At 38.4% G+C, this 22,145-nt stretch overlaps 1 protein-coding gene across 1 annotated transcript in view; it reads right to left on the bottom strand.

Annotated features, from left to right (window-relative positions):
• The window catches only part of LOC100727417 (nuclear autoantigen Sp-100), an 81,261-nt gene that overhangs the window by 55,104 nt on the left and 4,012 nt on the right, over positions 1–22,145 (bottom strand). Inside the window, exon 3 of the mRNA XM_063236647.1 lies at positions 5–70. Within this exon, the coding sequence (XP_063092717.1) occupies positions 5–70 (66 nt within the window). The remainder of the gene's footprint in view (positions 1–4; positions 71–22,145) is intronic.

Raw genomic sequence — 22,145 nt, forward strand, 5'->3', positions numbered from 1 at the left:
TTACAATGTGGAGTAGACCAGAAGAGGAAGTCTTGCAAGTATGGAAAAGTTGAAAAATGTGTCTTCAAATCTAATAGTAACAATTATAGAAGGAGATTAAACAATGAATTTGAAACATTGGTAAAAGTAACTGTAGTTTGAAACCTTATAAAACACTGAAAAATAAAAACAAACTGCAAATATAGTTTGTATTTTTGAAAGATAAAATAAAGAAAACAAGATGGAATTGTAAATAATAAAACAAAAAAGCATGAAAAATATTTATAACACAATAATGTAAAAATGATATTGAAATGCATAAAATAAAAAATATAAAACCTGGCAAAGGACACAATCAAGACAAAATAAAATTTGTTAAAGTCAGGCTGGGGATTTAGTTCAGTGGCTTAAGTGCTTCCCTGGTAAGCACAAGGTTGTGAGTTCGATCCCCGGTACCGAAAAAAAAAAAAAAAAAAAAAAGTGTTAAAAAGTCAAAGATACGCTAGGGCTAGGGATACAAGTCAGTGGCACAGTGCCTGCCTAGCAAGTGCAAGGTTCTGAGTTAAATTCCTGGCACACAAAAAAAGGCCGGTTGTGGCAGGCAACTGTAAAACAAAACAAAGAACAAGAGTATTCGCATAAATCTCAAAGCAAAATTCAAAACACAAATAATGGCACAAATGTTTTAAGACATTAGAAAACCATTCACTTTCAGTTTCTGACTTGTGTATGCAAAAAAAAAAAAAAAAGAAAACAAAATACACAGGTTTTGGATAAATTATTAAGAATGATTTTTTAAACTTTAAAAATTAACCCACTAATAAACTACATGTCTACAAACATGACATAACATGCTTATCTATTCTTTTTTCATGTAACAATGCATATTTAATAACTGTGTGCCGATTTACATCAACACACAATTATTGATGAAGAAATATTTTTGGCTCATGATTTTAGCCTGTAGTTGGCTAGTTCCAAAGAAGAAACATCATGGTGGAAAGGTATGACAAAAGAAAGCAGTTCGCCTCTTGGCAGCCAGGAAGCAAAGCACAGGGCAAGGGACCAAGAGGAAGGGGACAGGTCCCAGGTAGCCCAAAGGCTGACCCATTCTCCACCTAGAAACACCCAGAAGTGTGTGATTTGCTAACCTCCTAGGAGTCCTTCAGACCAGTCAAACTGAGCATAAATTTCATTATCGTTCTACCCCTTGTCAACTTGACAGCTAAATATATATCTTAAACCCATATTTAATCTCTAAATAAACATGAGGTCCTAATTCACCTAACATGAAATGACTATGCTGTGTATAACCACAAACACACTAACTTCTTCTGAAACAACAGAGCAGTGGTGGTGAAATTTATTGCTTCCAATGATGAAGAATAGCCTGCCGTAGCACACAGGCCTTAGGTTTGTCACCACCGAGTTAGAGCAATGCTCAGAGGTCCAACCCCAAAGTTCACTCTAAGACTCTAGGCAACTGCAAACCCATTAAAAAAGCTGTCCTGCGGACAGCCAGTGCAGGCAGGGAGCCTCAACCAGATATGCCCCTGTGCCTGCAGGTTGCCATTGAAGACTCTCACTTCCTTGGGGCAGCCATCACCCACCAGGAGAATCAAACAAACACACCCTCTGTGCCTGTTGCCACTAGAGGAGTCCTGGTGTGGCTACTCAGGCTGAGAGAAGACGCAGCCTCATCACCATGCATGCTGGCCGTCGGGGAAGCCTCAGCACAGCTGCACAGGTCTGGAGAAGCCCGCCCCACCTCCTGGTACCTCCTGGTAGCCTGGGGTCAGAGAAACCCAGGTGCCTGTCCTATTCCCCTACACCACAGAGGGAACAGCCAATGTGGGAAATGCCTACGACCCCTCAACTGGCTTGTTGGGAGGAACCCAGGAGAGTGTCAAGATAAAGGAGCAAAAGCAATCTCGGACCTCCACCCCACACAAAGCAAGTCTGGGAGATACAAACATGGAATAAATGGAAGTCACACACCTGAAATCTCTAAGGGGAGCAACTAAAGTAAAGAAACAACTTCATGAGACTGTAAAAGTAATCGGGTAAGAAATCATATCTCAGGTAAAGGAAGAAATCACAAACATAATGAAAGAATTGCTGCACATATCTAAAGAAGACATAGATGAAAAAGAGGAGCACAGGAAAATGATGGAGTCCTTGAAGGAACAATACATGAAAGAGATTCAAAGAGATATGCAGGAAATTAAAAAGTCAGCCAAAAGCTGGCAAAACCACTTTGATAGAGACTGAAGATAGACTTTCAGACCTTGAAGACAGCACTACAGCTAGCAATCATGAAAAGAAAGATCTCTTAAAAATAACAAGGAACCAGGAAATAACAGTTCAACAGCTTCAATATGACACACACAAAAATAATTTAAGAGTGATAGGTATCAATGAAGAAGGGGTCAATACAGATGAAATAAAGATTATTTAAAAGTAATAGCAGAAAATTTCCCAAACATGGGGAAAAGATCTGGCATCCAGATAATCTAAGAAGGCATATAAACGTCCAACTAGCCATTACCAAAATGAATCTACACCCAGACATATAATAATCAAGATCCCAGAAATTCAGCACAAAAACAGAATACTAAAAGCTGTTAGAGAAAAGAAACAAAATCATCTACAAAGCAAAACCAATCAGAATCATGGCAGAGAAAAGAAACAAAATCATCTACAAAAACAAAATCAATCAGAATCATGGCAGACTTGTCAGCACAAACCATCAAGCCAAGAAGAGTTTAGAGTGAAATATTTCAAATCCTGAAAGAAAACAACTTTCAACCCAGATTGATCCACCCTGCAAAACTATCTTTCAAAATTGACAGAAAAATAAGATACTTCCATGATAAAGAACAACTGAAGAAATTCATGAGCACCAAACCAACCCTACAGAGAATGCTAAAGGATATTCTAGAGAGAGATAAAGATGACCATGGTTCCAGGAACAGCAGCAGAGGAGATTGCCAAACAAGACAGGCAATTGAATAAGGAGGAAAAGTGGAGGGTCAACAGCAGGAGGATAGCATGGCAGGGACAAACCAATGTATGCTGGTTGTAACCATTAATGTAGGCGGCCTCAATTTACCAATAAAAGGAAACACAGGGAGAGTGGATCAAGAAACAAGATCCATCAATACACTGTATACAAGAAACACAATCTTAAAAAAAAAGCAAGGGTAACTTGCCCATCAACCACAAAATGGATAAGAAAGATATGGTATTTTCATACAATAGAGAGCTACCCAGCTATAAAGTGAGACAATCTCAAGGTCCTGTAGGTAAGTGGATGCAACTGGAGATCATGCTCATTGGTGAAATGGTTTGGACTCATAGGGATGAACATCAGGTTACCTTCCTAGTATAAAAAACTGAAGAAGTTAGTTGGATCCAAAAAGCACAATAGGTATTATGAAAGTGATAAGGGAAGAAATACCTAAAAAGAGAAAGTGGTAACCACTGTTAATTTCCTATTATCTTGTATGGAGTTTTTGTATTGTTTTCATAACTTTAATAGTTTTGGCTTTATTCAGTCTTGTTTTGTTAGATTTTATTGCCTGATGGTATGGGCCACTATTTTGAAGACAACAGGATGTATTATTGTAACCATTGTTATTTCCTATCACCTTGTTTTGAAGTCTTATAATGCTTTCATTCTTTTGTTTTAATTTGTTTTATTCTGTTTTGTTTTGTTTTTTATTTTACTATGTGTGATGGTATGGACAGCTACTTTGAAGAAACCGAGACACTATGGTAGCTTTTGTTGATTTCCTATCATCTTGTTTTGAAGTCCTACAATGCTTTCATTCTTTTGTTTTGGTTGGTTTTATTCTGCTTTGTTTTATTTTATTTTATGTGTGATGGTATGGACAGCTATTTTGAAGAAAACAAAGAGAGATTATAGTAGCCATTATTCACTTACTATATCTTGTTTTCAAGTCCTGAAATGCAGTCATTCTTTTGTTTTGATTGGTTTTAATCTATTTTGTATTGTTTGATTTTATTATGTGTGAAAGTATTATGTGTGAAAGTATGAACAGCTATTTTGAAAAAATCAGGAGACATTATAATAGCCACTGGTTGATTTCCTATTATCTTGTTTTGAAGTCCTACAATGTTTCATTCTTTTTATTGGTTTTGTTCTGTTTTGTTTTATTTGACTTTATTGTGTGTGATGGTGTGTACAGCTATTCTGAAGAAAACAAGAGACATTATTGTAGTCATTTTCTCATTTACTCTTGTCTTGTTTTGAAGTCCTGTTTCACTTGCATTGCCGTTCTGATTTGCTTTATTGTTTTGCTTTGTTTTATTCGTTTTTTAAAGCAAGTTATATAATACCAAGATAACATGAAACAGAGTAAATAGTCTCATTTCAAAAGGGAAGAATCGAGCAATAGAAAAAGAAATCAAAGAGCAAACCCAGCAAACATTAAATAGCTCCATGGCCAGCATTCCAGACACACAGTGGTGTGCTGTGAGCTCCAACAGACAGGAAGCCCAGCCTGCAGCCTAGCCAGTTACAGCCCACGTGGCCTCTCTCTTGCATGAGCTCCTTTGCCTTTCCTTGACAGACATTCCATGTTTCTGACATCTCCAACGTCTGGGAGTTCACTAGAGCTTTAGCTTTCCTCTCACAACTTCATTCATTGCCCTCTCAGGGTAGGGTCTCTTAAAACCCAGTTACATGCTTTTGTCTGGCCTTTAAGGCTTTCTTTTGAAATCTGGGTGGAAGCCTTGTGATGGATTAAATAACAGTCAATTTAAATGGGAACACCCGGTTGAACTGAGTCAGCATGGTTCTGGGAATGGAAGACCCATCTAAGCATTGTTGCATGACACAAAAGGAGCACTGGAGGGGAAGATGGCATGCTGTTGTTTTTCCCGGAGAAGTTTTCCATGGATGGTCTTCCCGATACAAAATCTGCTGTTCTCAATGTCAGAGAGCTTGTGTCCTGGCTGCCACCGGGGATGGCTGTTGCTCTCTTTGGGGAGATCCAGTCTTCACTTCAAGCATTGGTTGCTTCCTGGCTCCAGATGCAGATCCCTCACCCTGCTTGTGGCACAGATCCTTCACCCTGCTGGCAGACTTTCTAGCTTTCACCACTGACTTTTGGGCATTCCCAATGCAGCTCCTTGATTTGGACTTACAGAGATCTTGAGTGGGCTCTAGTCCTTCAGCTGGACTCAAGGAGGACACTGCTATGGGCTCTAGGACTTTGCCTAGATTCTTTGGGTCTCTACAAGCAGAAGAATCTCTTGCACTCTTGTGCATTTGACTTTTTGGGTAAATATTATAATACAATAATAATTATGTGTCCTGTTTTAAATCTATACCCTTGTAAATAATGACTACAAGAAGACTCCATGACTCCATAATTCTTACACTTTGCATGCCTATAAAGCCAACTTTATGTGGATGACCCAAGGTCTGCTGCCAGCTCAAGCATTAGTCAGATGTCTTTGGACCATGGCTGCCATGGCATCTGAGGGCTTTGAGAGTTGAACAAATTAATCTTAGAGGACCAATATTCTAAGTACTTTTCAAAGAGGAGACCCAGTAGATCTCTTTTCAAATGAAAGCCTTACATCTTTGCACTTTTTAAGCCTGAAATGGGTGGGCTCTTGTTAATTGATTCATGAGATGGCCTCGAGGCATTTTTTTTTTTTTTTGGGTCCCAGTTGAAAGTATATACTTTCTTTTTTAATGGTAAGAATCTCTTCAACAATCACATTTTATTTGTCCCCAACCTTAACATGCTTCTTTTCTGACTGAACTGAAAGTTTTCAGATCTTTCTCTTTGCTTTTTTGCTTACTACAAACATAGCTAAAAGCAGCCAGCAATACCCATGCTACAACCTGAACACTGTACTACCTTAAAATTTTCCCCACCAGATCAATTAGTTTTTTTGCCTTTGAACTTGGTCTCATAAAAGTATAAGGGCAGGAATAAAATATACACAAATTATTTTCCAGAATGTAACATGAATGCCCTCTGGTCTGTTTCCCAATACAGTCCCTATTCTCATCTGAAATATCATGAGCTTGGCCTTTATTCCCCACATTCCTATCAGAATTCTGAAAGCATCAGATGGTGCTTCAGTATTTTTTATTTTCTCTAGTCTGTTTCTCTAAAGTTTTCCAAATTCCTCTTATAAATGAGTTCCAAAGGCTCATGACCCAACCAATCAGGTGTAGTCACAATAACTACCCACTCCTGGTGCTAGTTCTCTGTATTGACAGTTTTTCATTGCTGGAACAAAACACTTGACTTATGTAATTTAAAAGGGAAATGGTCTATGTTGGGCTCAAGGATTCAGTCCTCAGTTTGCTGGCTCCAAGGTAGAAACATCATGGTGGAAGGATACAGCAGAAGAAACTATTCAACTCATGACATTCTGGAAGAAGACAACAGAAGAGCTCAACAGTAAGACTATGGGCCAGATGTAGTCCCCAAAGGCACATCCCATGACCCACCCAGATACCCAGAAGTGTACTTTATCAGTTTCTGAGGAGTCTCTCAAGTCAATCAAGCTGACAATCAAGATTAGTTGTCACATACATATAGAATCTACAGTTCTTAAACTTGAAGCAACAAAATTGTGAAGAAAATAATTTCTTAGACATAATAGTAAGCATACACATGTATTTATAAACACCAGAAAGATATGAAATCTATAGGAGGAAAACAAAATCTTATTGAAGAAATTAAATAAGAGCTTAACAAATGGAGATATATAAAATATCCTCAGTTAGGACAACATGGTAATTTTAAATGATCCTTCTGAATGTGTAGTACAATTATAATCTGAGCTCCTATTAAAACAATAAAATAATGTAAATAATCAGCCCAGAAAAACAGTGAAAGAAAATAGCTTGAAGAAAATTTCTCTTAATAATTTTTTTAAAAAACAGTAAATATGTTAAGACAGTGTAGAAAAATATTTTCACTGCATATAGAAAAGAGTTTATGATCTCAATCAACTATGAGTCTATTAATAAAAAAACTGGGACCAAAAAGACAATGCATCTTACCAAGAAGCTTGGATAAAAGAAAATTAAAGTGTCCAATAAATACATAAAAATTAAAACATTAGTGACAAACCCATTAGATTTGCAAAAAGAATCCCTGTAGTGATACTGTACTTTGCAGCTGGGAGATGATTCAGATAAACAGACATTCACTGAGGGTGTGAGTACAAATTACTACAGTCTTTTAAGAAAAGATCTAGCTAGATCTACTAAATTTAAAGGTGTGTTGCATACTGACGAGCAGCTGCACTTTTGGAACCTGTTCTATAGAAATAAAAACACTAATATATTGTACAGAAAAAGAGCTCCATGAATTTCAATGGCTCAAATTTCCCCCAGAGTAAAACTCAAATCCTTACACTGTGGTTCAAAAGGCCAGAAATAACCCAGTCCTTCTCTCCTTCCCTACCCCACCTCTTTGGGGCCACATTCACCTCTTTGCTATTTCCTGTTGACATTCGGAGTGCTCTAATCCTAGAGGCGTGATACTGGCCATTTCTTCCTCCTATGTGTTCACCATCCAGTTATCCATATAGTGAACTAACAACTCTGTTTCCATTCCATACTTGTGCCACAGTCAGCATAACAAGGGCTGCTTTGACCAGCCTCTCTAAACCTGCAACCTCAACTGTCCCAACTTCCCTCTACCCTAATCCCTTAATCTAAGTCTTTGTCTCTTCCCCAAACCCTTAGCACTTCCTCCTCCCCTCCCTATTTCCTTCCCCTTTTCCTTTTCCCCTTCTCTTTCTCCTCCTTCTCCTCCTCCTCCTTCTTTCCTCCTCTTTTTCTTTCTTCTTATTCTTCTTTCTCCTTTTTTGAGACAGGGTCTTGCTGTGTAGTCCAGGCTGGCCTTGAGTTCACCAGGTAGTCCAGGCTGGCTTCAAACTCACAGGGATTCTCCTGCCTCTGCCTGAGTGCTGGGATTACAGGCACACACTACCCAGTAGCACTTCCTAACATATGAAATCACTCACTTATTTTTTGATTTGTTATTTTCTGTCTTATTCATTATCTCTCTTCCATAAATATGTATGCCTTAGGGCAGGAATCTTGTCTTTATATATTGATGTTCTTGGCATCTGATATATATATGAAACTCAATTTATATTTGATGATTTGATTCTAAAATATATAAGTATTTTTCAAAGAATTGTTTTGTGTAAGAAACAAGGACACTGACTTCCAAATCTGAAAACAACCTGATTATCTATTCAGCTGAATGACTCAGTGCATTCTGGTAAATATACAGTTTGAATATTCCATGGTTAGAGAAGATGGCAGTTTGCTAGGTCGCTGGGTGGAGAGCCTCTCTGGAAAAACAGCTCAGATGCTGGAATTTGACAACATGCTGGAATTTGACAACATGGAGAGGGCCGGTCGAGCGGAGAGGGACTCTCATGAACCCAGGAGGAAACTGAAGTGAAAAGAAAAATAGGAAGAAGAAGGAAAAACACAAGTGGAGGGCTGGAGCCCAATGTGCTTACTGAGACCGGTCAGTGCTGTGCCCGGAGCGCTGTGGAGTTGGGTGATTCAAGGTTGGGCTAAAGCCACGGCCACTGATAACGGGAATTGGTGAGTCCCAGGCCCTTGGCAGGAGGACCCAGTGCAGGGTGGAGTGGAGCCAAAGTGGAGAACTACATTGATTCCTGATAAGTGCTGGAGATTGGGTTCCACAGTGGGTGTCCCTCGCTGGAAGGCATTTTGGAGTAGGGCGGTGCCCGGCACCGTGGTGGTCTCATTCAGCCACGCCTGGTCCAGAGAGGACTGGTGGGATCTGCTTGGCTAAGTCACGCCCCTGGTTGGGACCCAATAGCCAGGGATGAAACTGTCAGAGGCTAGAGGCTAGCCTGCATTGTCCCTGCATGTACCTCAGATAACAGCAAACTGGAGAGGGCAGCAAAACCCCAGTCAGCATGCTTCAGAAAAATGGTAAACAATACGGAGAGGGCCTGAGACCTCCACAACACACCTGTCTGAAAGAAACCAGAAACATGACAAGAGATAGAAATTCTTTAAAAAAACCTCCAGCCACTGACCCTGGGAAAATAAGCCCAGGAGAGGTAAATACAGAAGAGAATCAGTGCAGTAATCATGCAATATTAGTCACAACATCAGTAGACATTAAAAAAATATCTTCATGACCTCATAGATGAACTTAAAACTGAAATTCTAATCCAAGTGAAGTAAGATATAAAAAGATTAATTAAAGAAATGCTAGTCCCCTCCCAAGAAAACACAGATGGAAGAATGGAGGAACCCAGAAAAGAAAGAGAAACCTTTGATGAAGAATATAAACAAAACCTAGAATACATGAATCAGATCCAAAGAGATTACCAAGAAACTAAAAACTCCATTGAAAGCTGGCAAAATGCCTTGACAGAAACTAAAGTTAGCCTTTCAAAGCTTGAAGGGAGATTTATAATGTGTGATCGTGAAAGAAAAGATCCCTTAAAAATAACAAGGAACCAGGAAGAAACAATTCAAAGGCTAGAAGACAACAAGAGGATCTACAACTTAAGAATAAAAAATGTGAACGGAGAAGCAGGAGTAACCACAAATGAATTGCAAAGACTATTCACAGAAATAATTAAGGAAAACTTCCTAAGCATGGGAAAAAGAAATATCCAAATAAATGAGGCATACAGAACTCCAGCCAACTACAACCAAAACAGATCTACACGCAGACATATAATAATGAAGATCCCAGAAATTTACCACAAGAACAGAATATTAAAAGCAGCCAGAGAAAAGAAGCAGATCACCTACAAAGGAAAAATCATTAAAATAATGACAGATTTATCAACACAAACTCTGGAAAAAATTGAGAAAAGTCTGGCGGGAAATAGTCCAAGCCCTGAAAGAATAAAACCTCCAACCCAGATTGATGTACCCAGAAAAACTCTCTCTCAAAATTAATGGAGAAATAAGACATTTCCAAGACAAGGAGGAACTGTGGGAGTTCACAGCCACCAATCCAACCCTACAAAAAAATACTGAAGGACTTTCCAGAGAGAAAGAAAAAAAAAAATACCAGGATTCCAGCAACAGTGGCAGAGGCCTCAAAGAATGATGCAGACAGTGGAATGAAGGAGTAAAGTGGACAAACAATAGCAGAAAAATAGAATAGCAGAGATGAGGCAGAGAAGGTAGGCTATAATCTCTAATATACATAGCCTTGATACACTAACAAAAAGAAACACAGGAAGAATAGATTAGGAGGCAGGATCCATCGAGATGCTCTGAATAGGAAATATTCTCAACCTGAAAGAGGGTTAATAAACTGCAAGTCAAAGATGAGAAAATGATGCTATATGTGACAGGAAACCAGAGAGAAATAGGGACAACTCGTCCTGCAGCCACAGATAGATTGGAAAGCTATGACACTTTTGGGCAGTGTAGAACTACACAGCTGGAAGGAAGGAAAACCTTGTGGCTTTAGTAAGTAAAGGAGTACAGTTCAAGATCAAGCTCAGGGGTAAAAAGGTTCAGCAACACTCAAATAGATAACGGGTTGACCCCCTAATCTAAAAACTAAAGGAGCTAGTGGGATCCAAAATATACAAAGTATCCTGAGGAGGGGAATGGTGAGAAATTGCCTAAAAAAGGAAGGCAGAAGACATTGTTAATAGTGTATCAGGATTTAAAAGTCACAGTAGTCTTACCGCTCTGTTTAGTTTGATTTCATTTTGTTCCAGTCTGTCTACTCATATTAGAGTTGAGGGCACAGACAGCTATCCCAAAAATAGCAAGTTATACCATGGTAACTATCCTTAATTTCCTGTTAACTTAAACTGAAGCCCTGTATTATTTACTTTGTCTTACTATGACTGATCTTATTTGAAGCTGGTTTGTTAGGCTGATGTTTTGACTGTTTTTATTCAAATTTGGTATGCTTGACAATGTCAAGTCTAAGAGTAGAGGCAACTACTCTGAAGATGACAAGATGTAAAAGATACCTATTCTGGTTTGATTATTAACTGCTTTCGAAGTCCTACAATGTGTCCAAAGTTGTGTTTTATTAAAATAGCTTTGTAATGCTATGTTCAATTATATTATGTCTGATGATGCAGACAATTGTATTGAAAATAACAAGAGAAAGCATAGTAACTACTGTAGATCACCTAATATTGTGGTCTTATATATCTTTTTCACTTCATGTTTTTCTAGGAATACATTTTGTTGTCTTGTTATGATCTGTTTTCCCTATAATACAGAAAGGATAGATATACATGTAGAGATTTACACATGGGGAGAATTTCTAAACTATTTACGGGAACAGATTATATAATGCACGATATAATAAACAGATACTCTGAAGAATAGACACTAAGAAATCCAGTGCTAATTCTGTAACATTATGATATAAAATCTAGCAATACTGTTACTCATGTTCAGTGATATTAGTCTAGTCTCTTATGTTCAATTTCAGCATATGTAAAGATAAGGACAGCTACTATGAAGAGAATGAGAGACACTATGGCAGTCATTATTGACTTCCCCAATGTCAGGTCTTGAAGACCTAAAAAGCCTTCATCATCCTGTAATGACTTGATTAGTTCTATAATGTTCAGTATGTATTCAATGTGTGTGAAGATGGGGACAACTATTTGGAAGAAAACTAGAGCCAATAAGATAGACAGTGAAGATCTCCAGTGGACTTGCTTTGAAATCTGTGTTTCTTTAAATTTTTTCCTTATGAAATGTTTTATTATGTTTAATCTTACCCTCTTTAAAATAAAAAAAAATCCATGGTTATTTCTAGTACTTTATTGATGAATAAAAAGTTCATATTAACACAACATGATTTTTATAAAAATCAAACTAATAAGTGCATAAAATTCACAATGAGTGCTGGAAAAGGAATGAAACACTACAACCAAGATTAGTGATACTGATTTAGTGAACAGGGTCTGGGTTTCATCTAGGTCCCTTGAATTCTTTTAATTATTTTTTGGAGGTAACATGAGACAAAATAAAAAATGAGACCAAATAGAGGAAGGCTTTAGGGTAAGTATATTGAATACTCCTACAGTTTATGAGATGCTATTGTTTCTGTAAAGTAACTATGATGGTTAGCTTTCCGTCATTATGACAAAATATCTGAGATAAGTTAAATGGAGGAAAGATTTATTTTGGCTCGTGGTTTCAGTGATTTCAGTTCAAGGTCCTCTGATCCCATTTCTTTCAGGCCCATGGTGAGGTAGCATATCACGGCAGATCAAGACTGTTAACCTCATGGTGGCCAGGAAGCAAAAGGGAAAAAAGAAACAGGAATAGGTTGGAGTCTGTTGTGATATGTATCTGGATATCCCCCTAAACCTCATGTGCTCATGGGTGTGGCTTTTGGAGGTGGCTGGATCTAGTGTGAACATAGGTTAAGGGTGTGTGGTAACTGAATTAGTCCACTGGCTGGCTTAGCACCATTCTGAGTGTGCATAAATGGTAAGCTCCACCCTGGCTGTGGGTGGCACCACCACAAAGGCTGTAAAATGAATGGTTAAAAAAGGAGTGGAGCCTGGATCCTGTTATTTCTCTGTGTCGCATCTTGGATTTCCTCCTCTGTGGTGCCCCTCTACTCAGCCACCCAGTCTTGGAACCAGTTGACTGTGAACTAAAACCTCTACAGACTGTGCACTGAAATAAATCTTTACTTCTATAACTTTGGATGTCTGGTATTTTGCCTCAGCAACAAGAAAGTAACCAAGACAGAGTCTTAACATCTCTTCAAGCACGTCACCAATGACTTAGGTTCCTTCCATTTGGAAGGAAGGTTTTATCATTCTCACCTCCTAGATGCTCCAAAGACACCAAATCAAACCTTCAACACATAAGTCTTTGAGGAATGCATACAGTCCAAACCATAACAACAACTCACTTGGAAAGTTAGAAAGTTAAAGTTAAGTTTCCAAACCCAAAAATAAGAGAAAAATGATAAAATGTTTAGGAATAAATTTAGCAAAATATATGACCTACATGTTGAAAACTTTGAACATTTCTGAGAGAAACTAAGAATCTAAATAAATAGAAATTTATTTTCATGCACGGGAAGGTTTTAAATTTTTAAGATGGCACTTCTCCCTCAATTGGCCTATAGGTTCAATGAATTACACATTCAGATTCCTATGAAACTCTCTTTAGAACTTCTTGCATAATTGAGAAGCTAATCCTAAAATTTATGTCAAAATGCAAAGGATCTAGAAGAGCCAAAATAATGTTGAAAGAAAACAAAGTTGAAGCAAATTATACTTTCTCGCTTTAATATTTATTGTGTGAATTGAGAGCATTTTATTTATTTACTTGAGATAAATAAAATCCAATGGAACAGAACAGAAAGTGCAGAAATTCTTATGTTTGTAATGAATTTACTGTTTTAAAAAGTGCTATGACAATTCAGTGAGGAAATGGTAGGGATTATTTTTCTTTCAGCAAATCATGCTTGCACAACTGGAAATCAGCATGCATGCAAAAAAATGATTTAGAACCTTATATCACACCATCCACATAAATCCATCCCAGTGCAAGCAGAATCAGCTTCTCATGTACCTGTGCTGTACAGGGACAGAAGGCCCTGTTCCTGGTTTAGGGTTCTGCTTTCATTATTCTGAAGCTCTTAATAACTTACAGACAAGGGCGCTACCTTTTTTATTTTTCACTGAGACCTGCAGTTATGTAGTGTACTTACATGGAAGACTGAAATGATAAAACTTTCAAGAGAAAATCATTTTATTTAGGCTAGACATAAAATTTCAACACCAAAAGCATGATACATAAAAGAATCAATTGATAAATTGGAAGTGCACAAAATATAAATGTTTTTATGGTTTAAGGAACATCATTAAGAAAATCAAAAGACTAATCACACTAGTATGGCCAAATTCTGATAAACAACTTCTATCCATACACCCAACAATTCTTACAACTCAAGAAGAAGGCAAACAGCACAATTTAAAAACGAGTAAACGATCTGAGTAGATGTTTCTCCAAAGATATGTATGGAAGGTTAAGCGAGTGTGAAAAGATGTTCAATCTCAGTAGTCGTTATGAAAAAACAAAGTTCAACCACCACAGATACCAGTCCACATATTTTGGAATGGTATTGCTCAAAGACAAAGTAACAAATGTCAGCAAGGCTGTGGGTTTATATATGGCTGGTGGGAACACAAAATTTCACTCCTAATTACCCTCTGAGAAATGAAAAAAGATATCCATACAGACTTACAAGCACAATCCTTGGCAGCTTTTTTTTTCTTTGGTATTGAGGATTGAACTCACAACCTCATTCTTGCTAGGCAGGCACTTACACCGCTGAGCTAAATCCCCAGCCGCCTCTTGGCAGCATTTTAATAGACCCAAAGTGGAAACAGTCCAAATGTTTATCAACTGGTGAATGAATAAACAAAAATTGGTAGTCCAGATAATAAAATTCTATTTAATAAGCAAAAAGACACAAAATAGTAATATTATATTCTATAACATGGATCAACCTCAAAAATAGAATGCTCAATTAAAGAAGCCAGATGCAGAGTCACATAATGTATAGCTGCATCTGTGTGAAATATTCATAGAAAGGAAATTTATAGGTACAGAAAACATTGTAGTGCCCATCTGGATCCAGGAACAAGAACTGACTTCAAATAAAAATGAGAGAATTTGGGAGATAGACAATGAAAAAGTTCTCAACTTATCTTGTGGTGATGTACATTTAACTCCATAAGTTTACTAAAAAAATTGAATTATACACTTAAAACAGGTGATTTTTATAATGTAAATTTTACCCTCCTTAGAGCTATAAAAAAAAAAAAAGTGAGTGTGCTAGCAGCTAAACAGACTAAATAAGTTGCTGGGCCAGTTTCTCTGAGGAATGCAGGTAGAGAAGAAATTGGGAAAATGTGAAAAAAAACCAAAAAGTACGCTGCATAACCAGAGGTTTCAACACTCTGAAGACAGGAATTTCAAGAGAGAATAGAAAGAATTAGAATAAAGAAACTGATTAAAACAAGGCAAAAAGATTTCCAGAGCTGACGCTACAATCTTGGATTACCAAGACCACTGGAAAACCCAACACCAGGCAGACGGCAGAAGAGCAGGTCCCGGCTTCAGCTCCTTCATCTGGCGGACTTTCACGGGCAAGAACAGGGGGACAAAGGTGAAACCACTCCCTCTGGTCACAAAAATCAGGGAAGTCACATTAGAAGAGCAAGCTGAGCAGCTGTAACCTGACCGTGCTGCCCCTTCCCCAGGTCGGCACAGGATTTGCTTCACCACTAGCTTTCTCGTGGGCCTAAGTTTTCACCAGTAGAAAAGCATGGAGCCTCAGGAGAGGATACCCAGCTTCCCCTGAATTCTAAGATTCCTTCTGGGAGGTTCAATTCTGTCTTGCTCAGTGGGGAGCAATGAAGAAATCAGTAGGAGGAGAGACCACTGAGGTCAGCTAGAAACAAAAAGGAACAAGGACAACATCGTGGGGACTGCACTGTGCTCCTGCCATTAGCCACACCCTCCCAGAGCACCTAGCAGTGCAGAGAGGAGCTCCAGGCTTCATCTGGTTCAGCAATTCCACCCAGCTTGGGTTCCTTGCCAACAGCCCACAGGGTTACAGAACCCAGCCTACCACTCTCCTGGGGCAGGCAGCAGGCTGGGGACCCTGCCTCATCTCAGAGCACATCCTCTAGATCCACCCAGCTAGAGTCACCCAGTCATAACACAGGCTGACCTTAGAGTCTCCTGGATACCCTCAGCTGGGCAGGGAGCCAAGTTGTCCACCTGCCTAATAATAGAGCACACCTCTAGTGCTGACAAACCACAGCCCAAACAGTGACCTGCCCAAACTTCCAAACCCAGTCTACGTCACTGCGTACACAGATAACCACGATCATGACCCTGCTTAACTGCAGGATGGATCCTCCAGCCCCCAAGACCAATAGGCATAAACTGTGAACCTGTCCAATCGATGACCTCCACGAGCAGGAAACAAGTCCAGCCACCTCTCCCTATTGTGGGCCGCAACCTGCAGCCCAACTGAGCCAAGGCTGTGGCCTCATTGAATCATTAGGCACACCCTGCAGCCCTGCCTGGGCAGGCAGCCCAGCCCATGATCCTGTCCAATAGCAAAACACAGCCTGCAGGCTCCCACCACAGAGTCCAGTGAATGACCATACCAACTGTGGGGCATGGCCTGTGATACTGTCCAGCAGCCAGGAGATTGACACCACTGGCTAAAAAGCCCAGGCTGCAGCAAGCATCAGTTGTAAACACAGTGTGTGGTCTTGCCCAGCCTAGAGGTTGAAAGACCTCAGCTGACTTTACAGCGCAGCCAGCACACTCATCCTTGCACTATGCCCCACTACAAAGCACTGCTGAGGCCCAGCAGTATAAGCCTCACACAGTCACAGAGCATAATCTGTGGTCCTTCCTAACAACAGTTAGCCAGTGTCCACGTTCACCTGGAGATATCAGCCAAAGGCCTCATCCAGCCTTGAACCATGGGTGGTTGCCATATTTGAGACCTTAATAATACTAAGTCCTTACCCAGATACCACCAGCTGACCCATCTAGAACCCTAGGCTGACTGACTGGCAAAGGTATTTTCTTGCTGAAGCAAACCTGTAAAAGTTGGCAGAGATTATTGCTTCCTCAAATAAACGGACATTGCTGTCAGGATACAAGAATAATGGATAATCAGGAAAAAAAAATAACACTAAGTAAGGAAACTAACACATTCTAGTAACTGACTCTAAAGAAATGGAGATGTAGGAGCTAAAAATACAGAATAATCTTTGGTGGGCTACAAGAAAGCACAGAAAGAAAATAACATATGAACAAAATGGGAATGTCAACAAATAAATAGAAATGATAAAATAATTCAAGAGATGATGAATACAATGGTTGAAATGAAAAATTCAATAAAAAACTTCAAGAACTGACTAAATCCAGAAAAAGAAAAAAATCAGTGAACCTAAAAACTAGTCATTTGAAGTTACCCAGAGGATTAAAAATAAAAATAAGTAAATAAAATAAACAAGCAAATAAAGCCTATGGACAGAGAAAAAAGAGTATAATTCCTATTTAAAGAGATTATCTCACAAATAAACATCCAACCATACCTCATAAATATATACAGTTACTACATTTCCATTTAAATAGGAAATCAAAGCTTAAAATTTCCCAAGTTTGAGGAGAAAAGTGAACATGCAGATCAAGAAGCCCAAAGGTCCCAAAACAGGTTGAATTCACAAGGTCTACAAAAAACACTAGGAAACCAAAGAAAAATTCAAAAGGAACAAACTTGAGCTGGCATCTCTGTATGGTCCAGGCTGCTCTGGAATTCATGAGCTCGCCTGATCATCCTGTTTCAGCTTCCCAAGTATCTGGGACTACAGACATGTGCGCCTGTTCCTATCTCAAAAGACATCTTGTGACAAATAAAAATGGAGACATAACATGCCCAAATTTGCTTCAGCACAAGTAGTTCTAAGAGAAAAGTTTATACCTATAAATACTTTTATTAAGGTTAAAAAAAGATATCAAATGAATGGCCTAATTTTATACTACAAAAAACTAAAAATGTAAGAACATACTAAGCCCAAAGTGAGCAGAGCTAAGAAAAAGCAAAAAGCAGGCCATACATAAATGAGAGAATATTAAAACAGTAGAAAAGTTCAGTGAAACTAAGAGTTGATTCTTTGAAAGGTAAACATAATTGACAAAATTTTAGGTACATTCACAAGAAAAATGAAAGACAAAGTTATAAATGAAGGACAAAATATTAAACAGACACAGATCATAAAAAGCTCTGATGAACAATCATACACCAATAAAATGAGTAATCTAGAAGAAAAGGTAAACTCTGGAAGCATACATTGCACCATGGCTCAATCGTGAAGAAACAGGAAAACCTGAGTGGACTAATAACAAGGAGCCTGAATCTGTCACAAAAACTCTCCCATTACATCACTTCCTAACAAAGCCAGAATTGCCCTGACATCAAATTCTGGAAAGAACACTACAAAGAAAGGAAATCACGGGTCAAATTCCTGATGAACACAGATGTAAAAATTCTCAACAAACTACTAACTAATCACACTCAGTACAGCAAAAGAACCATCCTCTGTTTTAAAGCAGAACTTATCCCAGGGATTTAATGATGGTTTGGCATAGGCAAATAATAAATGGGATACATCACATTAATGCAATGAAGGACAAAAATCCTATCATATCAACAGATGCAGAAAAAGCATTTGAAAAAATTCAGAATCTTTTCATGGCAAAAACTAGGTATAGAAGCAGTGTACCTCAATCAATACAATAAAAAATGTACAGGATAAGTCCACAGGTACCATCATAGTCAGGGAAAAAAGCCAAAAGCTTTCCTTTAAGTTCAGAAGCAAGAAAAAGGGTGTTCATTCTCACCCTATTCTTTCAGTATTGGAAGTCCTATTCAGGAAAGAGAAATAATACACATAAAGAAAAAAGGAAGAAGTCAAATTATTTGTAGGTAATGTGATCTTAAAGATTCCCCTTAAAAAAGAGACTCCCTAAAACACTGTTAGAACTGACAAAGAAATTCAGTAAAGGTGAAGGATAAAAACATACAAAATCAGTTGATTTCTGTATTCTAATATGAACTATTTGGAAATTAAGAAAACAACCCTTTAAATGATATCAATAAAAACAACACATTTCTTAAGAATAAATTTAAGTAAAGAATGATTTGTACTAAAATGTGTAAATTATTGATGAAAAATGTGAAAAGACACAAATATATGAAAAGTTTTATATTCATGGATTGGCACACAATAAGTATTGTCAAAATGTTTATACTACCCAAAGTGATCTATAGATTCAATGCAATTTCAATCAAAATGTCAGCAGCATTTTGCAGAAATAGAAGAAAGTTCTAAAATTTGCATGGAAACACAAAAGTCTACAAACACTCAAAATGATCCTGAAATAGAAAACAAAGTCCGGGGTGTCACATTTCTTGACCTCAAGCTATATCCCCAAGATATCGTGGTCAAAAAGTATGCTGCTGGCTTGAAAGTAGACATATAAATCAATGGAAAAGGATTCAAATTCCAGAAATAAACTCATAAATATATAGTCAACTAATATTTTACAACAATACCACAAATACTGCAAAGAAAGGGCTATCAGTCAATGAACAGTACTAGGGAAATTCAGTAACCACATGTAAATGAGTAAACGGGTTTTTATTTTAAACTGCCCACAAAAGTTAATTTAAAATGAATTAAACACATAAATGTAAGACTTGAAACTACAAAACTCCTAGAAGAAAACATAAGGAAAACTTTCTTTGACCTTGGTCCTGGCAATGACTTTTTGGTGATGATATCACCAAAGTGCATGAGGAAAAAAAGAAAAATAAACAAGTGGATTTATACCAAGTTAGAAGCCTTCCATACAGCAAAGGAAGCGATCAGGAAAACAAAAAGGCAACCTACAGAAAAAGAGAAAATAGTGAAAACAGTGTATCTGATCTGGATTGATACCTAACATATATAAAAACCTCTGTACTGGTCAACTTTTCTATTGCTGAGATAAGATACCTGACACTTGCAAAGCAAAGAACTTTATTCTGGCTTATGGTTTTAGAGGGTTCAGTACACAGTCAGTTGTCTTCAAAGAAGAAACATCATGGTGGAAAGGGGTGGTGCATCAAAGCTGCTCTTGCTTCTCAGTGGCTGGGAAGCAGAGCACAAGAGAAGAAAAGGGGAGGGTTGGGAAAAGAAACAGGTCCCCAAATTATGATTCATGGCCCACTTCCTTCAACAAGGCCCCACCTTCTAATATCCTGTTCAGCTATGAACTTATCAACAGATTAGCACCCTGATGAAGTTAGCATCCTTGCAATTAAAAAAACTCTCCCAAAATCTCTTGATCCATTCAATTTGATGAACCAGATTAATTGGCACAAGCCCACCCCTTGTCATCTTGACACCTAATCATATCTCCTTAAACCATAGTTAATCCCCAAATAAAGATAATAACAAAGTTATAATTCCACTGAACATAATACAACTATCCCATATATGATCAAAACATACTAACCCCTTCTCAGAATCTCAACAGTCCAGCATTGCTCAAAAGTCCAAGTCCAAAATCACCTCTGAAACTTAAGGCAATTCTTGGCTGAGTCCTGGCCATGCCACCTTGCCTTGGAACTACCCAATTATAGACTAAAATTTCCATACACTGAGTTAAATAAACCCTTTCTCCTTTAACTTTGAGTGTTGGGTATTTTGTCTCAGCAACAAGAAAAAAAAATTAAGACAGAGAAGTGGTTTCATTGCTGTGACTATATCTGACCATGTGGTTCAAGAGCCTTTGGGAAGGTTCATGGAAGGAGTTTGAAAAGGCTCAGAGACGTCAGGTGAAAAAGTAAAGCTGGAGCACCTTCAGCTATTCTACAAGGGAGATTCTGAAGACCTCAGAAGCTCAGAAGACCAAAAGGCTAACGGAAGTCCTGCTGGTAAAGACCAGACTTGGGAGGTTTCTGCTGGAAAGAAGGACTACAGTTGCTGCTAACTCCTGACAATGTGTGTTATTGCTTGGCAGAAAGTCTGTCTGCATTTTGCTCATGTCCAGAGATTTCTTGAGACTAAGATTAAGGATGTCAGACTAACTAATCTGGCAGAAGAAATTTCAAGGCAGTCAAATGATGAAGAGGTGGTATGGCTATTGTTGAGTGCTTTCAGCCAGATCTATCTTGAGAATCAAGAGCAAACAGCCCAGCAGAATGATTTAAAACACTGTGAGCAGAAAGGAAACTCTAGTAAAGCTGTGAACTGCAAAGACAGAACAGAGGTTGCTGAGAAGGAACAAGAGAATAGAAAAGGCAGAATGAGGGCATCACACGAAGCAGCAGCACTCCATCCTTTGCAGCCTCAAAATCACAAAAGGGAAAGATTTGCTTTGAGAAGAAAGCAACAGGACACTATGTTCCAGAATGGTTCCTCAGAATTGGATTCAGAATGTCCAGAAATCCAGACACTTGATCTCCATGGTTAAGAGAGAAGGAACGTCATCCATAAACTATTGCTCCTCTGCCAAATGCCTCCCTGCCTTAGACTCAGCAGATTATGGACTGAAACCTTCACAAACTATAAACTAAATAAACCTTTCTCCTTAATAAAATATTAGGGGGGCAGGGCTGGCTACTGCTCCAACTGGCAGTAGACCTTCCTTGGTATCATCCATGTGGTACTGCTTTTAGATGCATGCAGAATGCAAGAGTCATAGAGTTTGGAAGGCTTTCACCCAGACTTCAGAAGGTCTGAGAGACCAAGCAGTGTGCCCCGGAGAGGGCTGTGTGTGAAGCTATGGTGTGAAACCCAAGGTGCAATGGAGAACCCAGAAGTTTGGCGAAGCCAGAAACACAGATTATCTGAGGAAAACGGCAAGCAGGGAGCAGAGTCGGCTCAAGAGAGAAACCACCGGCAGTGCTGAAGCCCTCGCAAGTCCACCGCATGCCACAGATTGCCTCAAATGACAACACAATAATGCATACAGATGATCCAAAGATTGGAGTCAACACACAAAAACAGTGATGAAAGTGCTCACGTAAGTGTGCAGCAAATATAGTTAGAAAATTCCAACAGAGAGTTAACCCTACAAAACATAATTTAGAAAAGCAGTTTCCTAGATTAAATGTAATAGAAGTGTTTAACGTAAGACTGAATACAGAAAAGGAAAACATTAGTGAAATAGCGAACCAGAAGACAACCAATAGCAGATATCCAGCTGAAGTATGGAAATTTTTTAAATGGAAGAATTCAGACCAGAGAGTAAGAGGAAAGCGAGATACTGGCTACATGCCTAAAATAATTTACATTTGTCAGAAAAGGAGGGAAGGACATAGGGGGGAGGGAAGAAGTAATATTTGAAGAAATATGTTAGGATTTTTCAAAATGGATAAAAGACCTCAACTTACAACTCCCCCCAAAAATCCCCACAATGCCAATGCAATAAAGTAAAACAATGACAACAACAAAATCTAGACCCATCACAGTGAAACCGTGAGACAAAAATCTTAGCTGTCTGAGAACTCCTAAATTGCTACTAAATTTCAACTATTTGAGAAATTATCAATCAA

The sequence above is a fragment of the Cavia porcellus genome, unplaced genomic scaffold, assembly GCF_034190915.1.
Source record: "Cavia porcellus strain 051 isolate PalLab524CR breed Dunkin Hartley unplaced genomic scaffold, mCavPor4.1 scaffold_26, whole genome shotgun sequence".
NCBI classification, from domain to species: Eukaryota; Metazoa; Chordata; class Mammalia; order Rodentia; family Caviidae; genus Cavia; species Cavia porcellus.